The sequence below is a fragment of the Hypomesus nipponensis genome, chromosome 18 (genome assembly GCF_054491055.1).
Source record: "Hypomesus nipponensis isolate SF chromosome 18, ASM5449105v1, whole genome shotgun sequence".
NCBI classification, from domain to species: Eukaryota; Metazoa; Chordata; class Actinopteri; order Osmeriformes; family Osmeridae; genus Hypomesus; species Hypomesus nipponensis.
Genome location: NC_140378.1, coordinates 17,095,001 through 17,105,000, shown reverse-complemented (window position 1 = coordinate 17,105,000; position 10,000 = coordinate 17,095,001). Strand labels below are relative to the sequence as shown.

Sequence of the window (10,000 nt, the reverse complement as noted above, 5' to 3'; positions counted from 1 at the left end):
CCAGGGACAGTTCTCCGAGGAGCAAAAATGGGATTCATCCCTTTGAATACGCTAACACACTAACACAACATGACAGCACGGTGACATCACACACCCCGGGCACTGCAGACGTCCCTGAGTCAGAGCGTGTGTGTGTGAGCGTGTGTGTGTGTGTGTGCGTGCGTGTGAGTGTGTGTGCGTGTGTGTGTGTGTCACAGCCGTGGCCACGTGAGCAAGACCCAAGATAAGCAGGCTAGCTCCGTTCTTAAGGACATGGAAGGATCCAGAACAAGGCTAACATCCTACATACAGGGTTCCCACAGAGAACTAGGGCTTCTGTGGGAACACAGTATCACATACACGCATACAATCTCACAGAACCAGCACACGCAAACAGACATCCAGTAAACACACATGCAGGCGGACACACTACCACAGTGAGAGTGAACCTTACACACACAGGCACACGTGAGCAGTGTTTGAGTGTCCCTCGCACACTCGCTGAGGGGTGTGTAAGACTGCAAGAGGTTAGAGGTGACTTTGACTTCACTCCTGGGGTGTGAGTTCACATGGTGTCTCACTAATGTCATGGGAGCCGCTTAGGTGAAAATGTGCGTGGGATTCTTTGCCTCCTAACACACACACACACACATCAACCACCCCCCCCTCTCCCCCACAGATACACACACACCTCCCTACAGACTAGTGGAAAGGGTCAAAGAAAGTCCCAATACGCACATACAAACACACACACACCAAGGCACACACGTGAGAGTATGAGCTGTGATACGTGAAACTGATTTTTTCTTTTTTCTTTTTTTTTACGGTTCACGTTGAAATTACAGGTCAACAGGGATATTTACAAGTCTCACTGTGTAGTGATGACACACACGCGCGCATATCTACAGCCCCCCTCCAAGTCAGGCCTAATCCATGATCCATACCGAGCTTTTTCTATCTCGTTATGTAAAAAGGATTAATACATTCGACAAGGCAGTTGGACACACAGGTCTCTGGTGTGTGAGCAGTGTAGGAATGTAAGAAAGAGGACGCCGAGTTGTGTGTGCGTGACGTGACCAGCTTCCACGGCCTTCCTGTCTGTCCTTTGCAAAGGCTGGTGTCACTGAGCCAATGAAGACACACAAAACATCTTTTTGTAACAATTTTCTTTTAGTTTGTTTCATTATTATTGCTTTTAGAATCACTCTTTCCAAAATTCGTTCGGTGATCATTTGTTATCATCACACCCATACACATGACAGCCTCGCACACATGCATACACACACACACACTCGCATACACACACGCATACACACACACACACTCGCATACACACACGCATACACACACACACACTTGCATACACACACGCATACACACACAAAGTAGTACAGTATAATCATCCACTTCCTCCTTCTACTAAAACTCCTTCTAATCACTTCTAAATGAGACCAGAACATGACACAGGCCTACGGATCAACAACCATTTAGAAACGAAATCTGCCCAAATCCAAATCACTTCAAACATTTACATAATACAACTACTGTGGCTACAGAAAAACAGTTATCTATATAATATGCATTTCTATCTGATATAAGATAAGCTGAGATAAAATTGGAATTGATATGTTTAGAATCTTTGGCCTGCCCTTCACACAGATACTGCTATGTATTAATCTACAGTTTTCATAGTGCATAGACACAGTTTGGATGCTGCCCCCCTACTCACACACACACACACACACACACACACACAGTCATATTTACCCCTCTTCTCTAGTAGCTCCTAGGTTGACTGGTAAAGGTCAGGCTCACAAAACACTTGACAGAGCTCACACACACACACACACTCTCTGTCTCACACACACACTCTCTGTCTCACACACTCACACACACACACAGTGTTGTCCGGTGATAATGAGAACATGGGGACCGACCGGGGGGGGGTCCGGGTTCCAAGTTCATGGGGTCCTCCCGCCTCCTAGGCGATGGCGTTCTCCAGCGGCTCCTTGTCGTCCGTGGTGGCAGCCTTGGCCCCCAGCCCGGCCGCCTGGGCCTCGGCCTCCTTGTTCTTCTTCAGCTCCCGCTGGTACTTGGCCATGATGGCGGCGTAGGCGCAGCCGTAGACGGCGGCGGCCACCATCATCAGGAACACGATGCCGCACACCACGCCCGTGATCACCACCGTGGCGATGGCGTAGCGCAGGTTGACCGGGCGCGGCCGCTGCTTGGGCTCGCACTCCGGCAGGCTCCCCCCCCCGCCGCCCCCCCCGCCGCCCCCGCCGCCCCCCCCGTGGCCCTCGGCTCCCCCCAGGGGGCTGTGCATGCCCGGGCTGAGGTGGGCGTGGCCCCGCAGGGACCGCTCGGCCTCCAGGTGGTGGATGTTGGCGAACAGGTAGTTGTAGCTGGTGGTCATGCACGAGTGGAAGAGCTGGTAGGGAACGGCGTGCAGCTCTTTGTTCTTCATCTCGTCCGGCTGGGTGCACAGGACCTCATCCACCACGCCGCCTGGGAGAGATGGGTTGGGAAGGAGGGGGAGAGAGACCGGGAGAGAGACCGTGAGATAGAGAGAGAGATTTGTGAAACCTGTTACACGAAGCTTGGTCTCTCAGTATCCTCTGTACACAGACAAAAAGCTGTCCAGTTTTTGAAGCGATAGCTGCTTATCGTTTAGTGTAAAAAGCCTTATCAGACTTGGAAAAACATATATCTTGTTGACAGCTTAGCGTCAACATTTGTCGATAAAGGCGTCCTCCCCTTCCACGGTGGCCTGATCCAGTCTCCTGGCCCCAGCTCCTTCTGCAGTATCTCTGACTACAGAACAAGCATCCCTCTCTCGTGATTCAGTCTGCTGTTTTTCCTTATCGGTTGGTCTGTTCACTCAGTCCTCACCCCCCGGCCCACACACACTGTCACGCTACACTGCCAAACTGCCCTCCCCAAGATGGCTGCCTGCTTGGCCAAAGATGACCCAGAAACAAGTGACATGTTAGCAGAGACAGCAGTAAGGACAGTAGTTCCTTGACTGTCCCCTCTTGCCTGCCAAGCCACCAGGAAGATAGCCATGTTATGGTACTGTATTTCACCTGTGGAGTGAGTTTAAGCAGTTCAACTGCTGTGAAAAAAAGATGATAAAAGCGATCAATCTATTCTGGCGTGTTTCAGCCCGGGGTTTGGGGCGGAGAGGGGGGTGGAGGTTGGGCGGGTGGTGTGGCGTGGGGGAGGCGAGGGAGCGGACTCGCTGGACTCACCTTATTAAAAATAAAATAATGAAACACGTGCACACTTGCTCACAGGCCAGACGAGAGGGCGTGGAGGCGCACATGCACACGCACAAACACATCATGCAGAGACCATGCGTGAACAAAACGTGACATTGCTTTAAGCTGATTAAATAGCTGTAGCTCTCATGAGATATTATATTTTCACATCACATATCTGGAAAACGGGGGCTTTGGCGCACCATACAAGGTGTGAGTGTGTGTGTGAGTGTGTGTGTGTGTGTGTGTACACGCCTGCCCAGTGAACAGGTCATACCCTTGTTGTGTAAGCTGGTCTTTTGGACTTGGAATGAAGCCCTGTGACCGGGTTATGTAAACCCAGCCTGGCATTTAGAATCCCGGTGTAACCGTATTAATAATGTAATGTAGCTTGATAGGCTAATGGACCGTTTGATCCAACTTGGAGGATGACTGTGGAACTTCCTGTTTCCACCATAAGACCCAAGGGTGTCGCGAGGACTATACCTGTACATGTGTGCACATCCACAAAGCCAATTGTCACTTGAGTTTTCAAGAAGAACTAGCGTTTCAAAACAGCTCGTTTTGCATTCCCCTACTCAGGTAGCACTAGCGTGCACCGTCATCCTCGTCTTCGCTTCCTCCCCGAAATGGAGCCCAGTTTCTCCGACCTCTGGCCCAAGCCCCCAGTACCTCCTGCGACCGGGCCCAGGTCCTACCTCTGAACAGGAAGGTCTCCAGCCACAGCTTGAGCCCTATGAGGTGGCAGTCGCACCTCCAGGGGTTCCCCCGCAGGCTCAGCCCGTCCAGTCGGCCCAGGCCCTCCAGCAGGGAGCGGTCCATGCGCTGCAGCCGGTTGTGGGCCAGGCCCAGCCATGACGCATTCCTCAGGCTCTCCCCCATCGCCCCCGGCAACCCTCCCAAACTGGAGGGAGAGGGAGAAAGGGGCAGAGAGAGAGAGAATAGGACTCAACATTTGTGATGACATACTTCAGTGCTTTTGGCAACTCTGTAAGTACTGTTAGTGTGTCCACATGGCTTCTTCCGTTCTGCCATACCACACCCTCACTCTAACCCAATCAGAGGAGAGCTCTGTAACACCTGTTGTAGGAGAGGTCGAGGTGCGTGAGCGACCGGATAGGTCCCAGCAGCCGCCTGTCAAGCTCCTTCAGCGTGTTATTGGCCAGACTGAAGCGCTGCAAAGCCCTCAGCCCCAGCAGTGCCGAAGGCGACACGGTCGTGATGGAGTTGTTGGATAGGTCCAGAACGCGAAGCAGGGGCGTTTCTCTCAACGCCATGGAACCCAGGCCCCGGATACGGTTGTCCTGGAGATAGAGTTCCAAAGTGTCCGGGTGCAGGCGCCGCGGGATGTCGTATAAGCCCCGCCCCCGACAGTCAACCACCTTGGAGCGGTTGTCGCACATGCACTCCTTAGGACAGGAGAGGGATGGAGGGATGAAGATGGAGAGGAGGAGGAACAACTCTACTGCTGTGGAGGCAGAGAGAGAGAGAGAGAGAGAGAGAGAGAGGGGGGGGAGGGGGAGAGAGGGGGAGAGAGGGGGAGAAAGGGGGAGGGGAAGGGGGAGGGGGTAGGGGGAGGGGGAGGGGGAGGGGGAGGGGGAGGGGGAGGGGGAGGGGGAGGGGGAGGGGGAGGGGGAGGAAGGAAGGAAGGAAGGAAGGAAGGAAGGAAGGAAGGAAGGAAGGAGAGAGAAAAATATTTTACACATAGTGACATGCAATCAGAGATCATGGGCCTTTCTCTAAACAGAGGCAAGATGTCTCCATGTCCCAAATCCGAATTACATCCGAACCCTTAGCCGCCACACACACACACACACACACCTCTTGCCTTCCCCGTCTCTTTTACCTCTCTTCCTCTCTCTGTCTCCATCCCTCTCTCTGTCTCCATCTCTCTCTCTGTCTCCATCCCTCTCTCTGTCTCCATCTCTCTCTCTGTCTCCATCTCTCTCTCTGTCTCCATCCCTCTCTCTGTCTCCATCTCTCTCTCTGTCTCCATCTCTCTCTCTGTCTCCATCTCTCTCTCTGTCTCCATCTCTCTCTCTGTCTCCATCCCTCTCTCTGTCTCCATCTCTCTCTCTGTCTCCATCTCTCTCTCTGTCTCCATCCCTCTCTCTCTGTCTCCATCTCTCTCTCTGTCTCCATCCCTCTCTCTGTCTCCATCCCTCTCTCTGTCTCCATCTCTCTCTCTGTCTCCATCTCTCTCTCTGTCTCCATCTCTCTCTCTGTCTCCATCTCTCTCTCTGTCTCCATCCCTCTCTCTGTCTCCATCTCTCTCTCTGTCTCCATCCCTCTCTCTCTGTCCTTTCTGTTAGATAAACTCCGGAAGGTGTTTGATGTGTGTGTGATGTCGTTGTGTTGTGTGTGTTGTGTTGAGTGTGTTGTGTTGGGTGTGTTGTGTTGGGTGTGTGTTGTGTTGAGTATGTTGTGTTGAGTGTGTTGTGTTGAGTGTGTTGGCTGTGTGTTGAGTGTGTTGTGTTGAGTGTGTTGTGTTGAGTGTGTTTGTTGCTCTGAGGTGGCCTGTTCTTCTTCTCTGCCGTGGAGTAAGCCGGAGGTCAACTGGGGGAAGGTTCCATGTGATAGCTGGCTAGTTGAACGTGAGAAATCCCCTCCCCCGTCACACACACGGAGACACACACACACACACTGTACACTTGCGTGCACACGTGCTCACACGCACACAGACACACAAACGCTCACCCGCTTGCATGCTCACATGGAGGCACGCACTGACAGTCGCCCGTGCACACGCACGCTCGCGTCAGCTGGATTGAGTGTTATTGTGGAAGGCAGGTGGAGAATGAGGTCAGAGAAAGCAGCATCTTTAGTCAGGGAGATAAGACATGTAATAAGTGTGTGTGTGTGTGTGTGTGTACACTGTGAGTCTAGTGTGTAGCTTGTGTGCGTGTGTGTGTTCTGGCATGTACAGCACTTAGGGACCAACAACATAATTGTTCTAACAACACTGTAGACTATCGATGCACACATTCCAGCACTGTCGAACAGCATCGCATCCCTGATAATCCTGCTAGTGTGCGTCTCTAAATCTAGAGAGAGTAACACAGGAGGAGTCTGACAGGTCCCCTGTCTCCTGCAACTCTTACCTGTCTTAGCTGCCATTCCGGGTCTTCCCAGGGGGTGAGCTGGGAGCAGAGTCCGGGCCAAATTGGCGCCCAACGGTCCGGTTAGCAGTCCGGCTAGCAGTGGGTTAGCGTCCGGCTAGCAGTGGGTTAGCGTCCAGCTAACGGTGCGTTAGCGTTGCGTCTGTGTCAGTGATCCATCAGACGGAGTGTGGCAGTGGGCTAGCCTCCCCCGTTCCACAGAGAGCCCGCGTGGGTCGGTCTGGGGGGGGCGAAGGAGTGGAGGATTAGCGACGGACCCCCCCACTGGCTTCAGGACCCAGAGCCCTGCCTCCATGGGCGGGAAACCCCATAAGAGCACAGAGACCACCGTGAGACGGATGGAGAGAGATCGAGAGAGAGATCGGAGTGAGCAGTCACACTACTAGCAGCCTGCCAGCTTAGGAATAACTGAACTGGATTGTCTGCCCTCCCTCCCTCCCTCCCTCCCTCCCTCTCTCTTTCTGTCTCTCCCTCACTCACTCACTCTTTCCCTCTCTCCATTTCTCCCTCTCATTCACCCACCTTCCCTCTATATTTCTCACCCTCCCTCACTCACTCTCTGCTTCTTCCCTCTCTCTCTGTCCTACTCACTCCACTTGGTCTCCCTAGGCTGTGGTCTCCCTCACCCCTATCCCCTTCCCCCTCTCCCTCTCTCTCCCTCTCTCTTCTCCTTCACTCTCACTCTTCTCTGTATCTAAACCTACATCAGACTTGCACTGGCTGCTATTTACATCTCTCTCTCTTTGTTTCTCTCTCTCTTCCGTCTTTCTCTCTCTCTGTTTCTCCCTCTCCAGTCAAGCGTGTACTGTGGTGAGTGTGACAGAGGGTCATCTCACAGTGGACAGCTGTGCCTCCTAAATCACACACACACGCACACACACAGCTCTACAATGCCTTACAAATTATGTTCCTCTGGTAAATTCAGAACTGAAATTACTAATGGACAGTAATGCAGCAGAGCATCTGAAAGAGCATGCTTTCTATCCCTCTCTCTCTCTCTCTCTCTCTTTCTTTCTCTCTCTCTCTCTCTCTCTCTCTCTCTCTCTCTCTTTCTTGTGTACCTCCCTACTCTTTTTCCATCTTTCATTTCCATACTCTCTTTTCTTCTATAATTCTCTCTTTTTTGTCTCTCATCACCTCTCTTACACATTCACACACAGCAGGATATGACAGTAAGCTGTGAATTTACATGTTAAGTGAAAGATTCCAGATTCAATGAGTGTAGGCTGAAACAGAAGCAAGACAGAAAGACAGATACCCGATAAAGAGAGAGAGAAAGATAAAGAGAGAGAGATAAAGAGAGAGATAAAGAGAAAGATAAAGAGATAAAGAGAGAGAGAAAGAGAAAGATAAAGAGAGAGAGAGAAAGAGAGAAAGATGGATGCAGGGGAAAGAGAGATCAAGGAAGCTTCACGATGTATTTGTTTTTAACGATGACCATGATTAAGCACACAAGCTGACTACTTGGCTGTATCGGTTTTAATTCATCCCCTCATTTTTCCAACAGAGTTCCCAATCGTGCCCTTGCCTCGTAATAATATCAGCGTTTTATATAACAAGCTTTTAATTAGTTGATTTGTTTCAGCAGATGCTGCAGGACAGCAGCCAGACACACACACAGACGGATGCACACAATCTGCGAGGCGGACACACACACACACACCAGGGTTGATGCATGCAGGCAAACCTACTGTGGACGCGCGCACCTGCACACACAGTCGCACACACAGCACATATTGTTGACGTGAGCAGACAGAAGGCTGTGCTTTGTGTCGCTTCTCCATTCTGCTGCCGAGCGTGGAGCGCAGAGAGATCCTCACTGGTCACTGTCATACACACCTCACTGGTCGTGCTCAGAACATCAAGCCAGCATCAAACAGATCAAACTAACGATGAAGCAGACCAATACTGGAATTTTTGTTTCCAGGTCAGCACAGAAATGCCAGGATGAGTGTGAATGAACATAGCTTAAATACATGTAAGATATACTTTATATACATATCCTGCATATATTTGTTTATTTACTATTTTCAGGACAGCAAGAGATTTAATACTTTTTAAAATTGAGATTTCTCTTCAGTCATTTGGAAAGAACGGTCAGTTTTTTGTGGCTTGTATTGAGTGCAGTCAGAATGTCTCTCAGTAGCGGCTCCACAGCGTCTCGCTCTGTCCTGGCTGTCTCCAGGTCTCTGTCCTGGCTGTCTCCAGGTCTCTGTCCTGACTGTCTCCAGGTCTCTGTCCTGACTGTCTCTGTCCTGGCTGTCTCCAGGTCTCTGTCCTGGCTGTCTCCAGGTCTCTGTCCTGGCTGTCTCCAGGTCTCTGTCCTGGCTGTCTCTGTCCTGGCTGTCTCCAGGTCTCTGTCCTGGCTGTCTCCAGGTCTCTGTCCTGGCTGTCTCCAGGTCTCTGTCCTGGCTGTCTCCATGTCTCTGTCCTGGCTGTCTCTGTCGTGGCGTCACCTCTCTTACGCCAGCCTAGCCAGGGAGCTAAACTGAGAAGCTAACCCTCCGTGGCGCCCGCAAAATCCTACATCTCCCCGACAACTGTGTGTGCGCGCACGTACAACTACCCTTGTACTTCTCCCTGACAGAACTGTGTGTGTGCGCGGGACGTGTTTGTGTGTGCTAAAGCTGTTTTGCTTGTTCATTTAGTAATTAGTAGTTAGTAATACATACACACATGAACCACATTTGTTCACACGGCAATACAGAAACCACAACAACAACTGCTGTACTTACTGTACGTAAACACACACACACATCTTGATTACAATTTTTTCCGATTGCTTGAGCACAATTTTGACAACAGGGCTCACTTTGTCAAAACACAACACACAATTCACACAACCAGACACACAAGAAGCAGAACACCTCCAATCTTTTGCAAAATGAACTCCTTTTTCAAAATTGAACAATCATGTATAAAAAAACTATTCTGTCACCATATGCCACACACATGGTTCATAACATTTGACTTTGTTTGAACCACTTACACACTGTTCAATCTGCACAATTTAAAACACTTAATACAGTAACTTATTTTCTAATGATATAACCTGCTTGATTTAGTCTGAGTTGTTGTTACAGTAGAGTACGTAAAGTACATAAATATGGTGACCAAACACAACACACAAGACCAGTACTGCACACTGATAAAAACATGTACTGTACTCTCCACATTGTCTAGGTAAAGGTTGCATTTTGTGCAGAAGATCAGAACATATTTCAAATCAAATACTGTAGTATGCTACATACTGTAAACACAGCAAATACATTTGTGGAGACGAATGAAAGTATTCAGCAAATGCAATACAGAACATTGTTTCAATCATAGACTGCAGCAATCATAGACTGCAGGTCAATGATTGGTACAAAAACAATAGTGATATAGTGCATATAGTAGGCTGCATTTTACTGTGCTGTACTGTAGACAGTAGATAATACTAGTTTTCACCTGTGCTCTTGTTGAAATGTCCAAATTACTGTTGCAACAGTATATCTGCTGAGGTTGGGCTGAACTCTGTCCAGCCTCTCTCAATGTTGCCCCATGGTTCACAACATGGTCAACCAATGTTGCTAGAATTTCTTTAGATACTGTAAATTCTTCCACGGCCTCCAGGTCTCCCTCTCCCTACCACTCTTCCTC

At 50.1% G+C, this 10,000-nt stretch overlaps 2 protein-coding genes across 2 annotated transcripts in view; one reads left to right on the top strand and one right to left on the bottom strand.

The window, feature by feature from the left end:
• The window catches only part of LOC146252473 (voltage-dependent calcium channel subunit alpha-2/delta-3-like), a 28,927-nt gene that overhangs the window by 2,336 nt on the left and 16,591 nt on the right, over positions 1–10,000 (top strand). The gene's annotated exons all lie outside the window — the stretch shown is intronic.
• The window catches only part of lrtm1 (leucine rich repeat transmembrane protein 1), an 11,016-nt gene continuing 2,178 nt past the window's right edge, over positions 1,163–10,000 (bottom strand). Inside the window, exons 2-4 of the mRNA XM_084680235.1 lie at positions 4,320–4,667; positions 3,938–4,143; positions 1,163–2,487 (exon numbers count right to left, since the gene is read on the bottom strand). Of these exons, the coding sequence (XP_084536361.1) occupies positions 1,961–2,487; positions 3,938–4,143; positions 4,320–4,667 (1,081 nt within the window). The 3' untranslated portion in view covers positions 1,163–1,960. The remainder of the gene's footprint in view (positions 2,488–3,937; positions 4,144–4,319; positions 4,668–10,000) is intronic.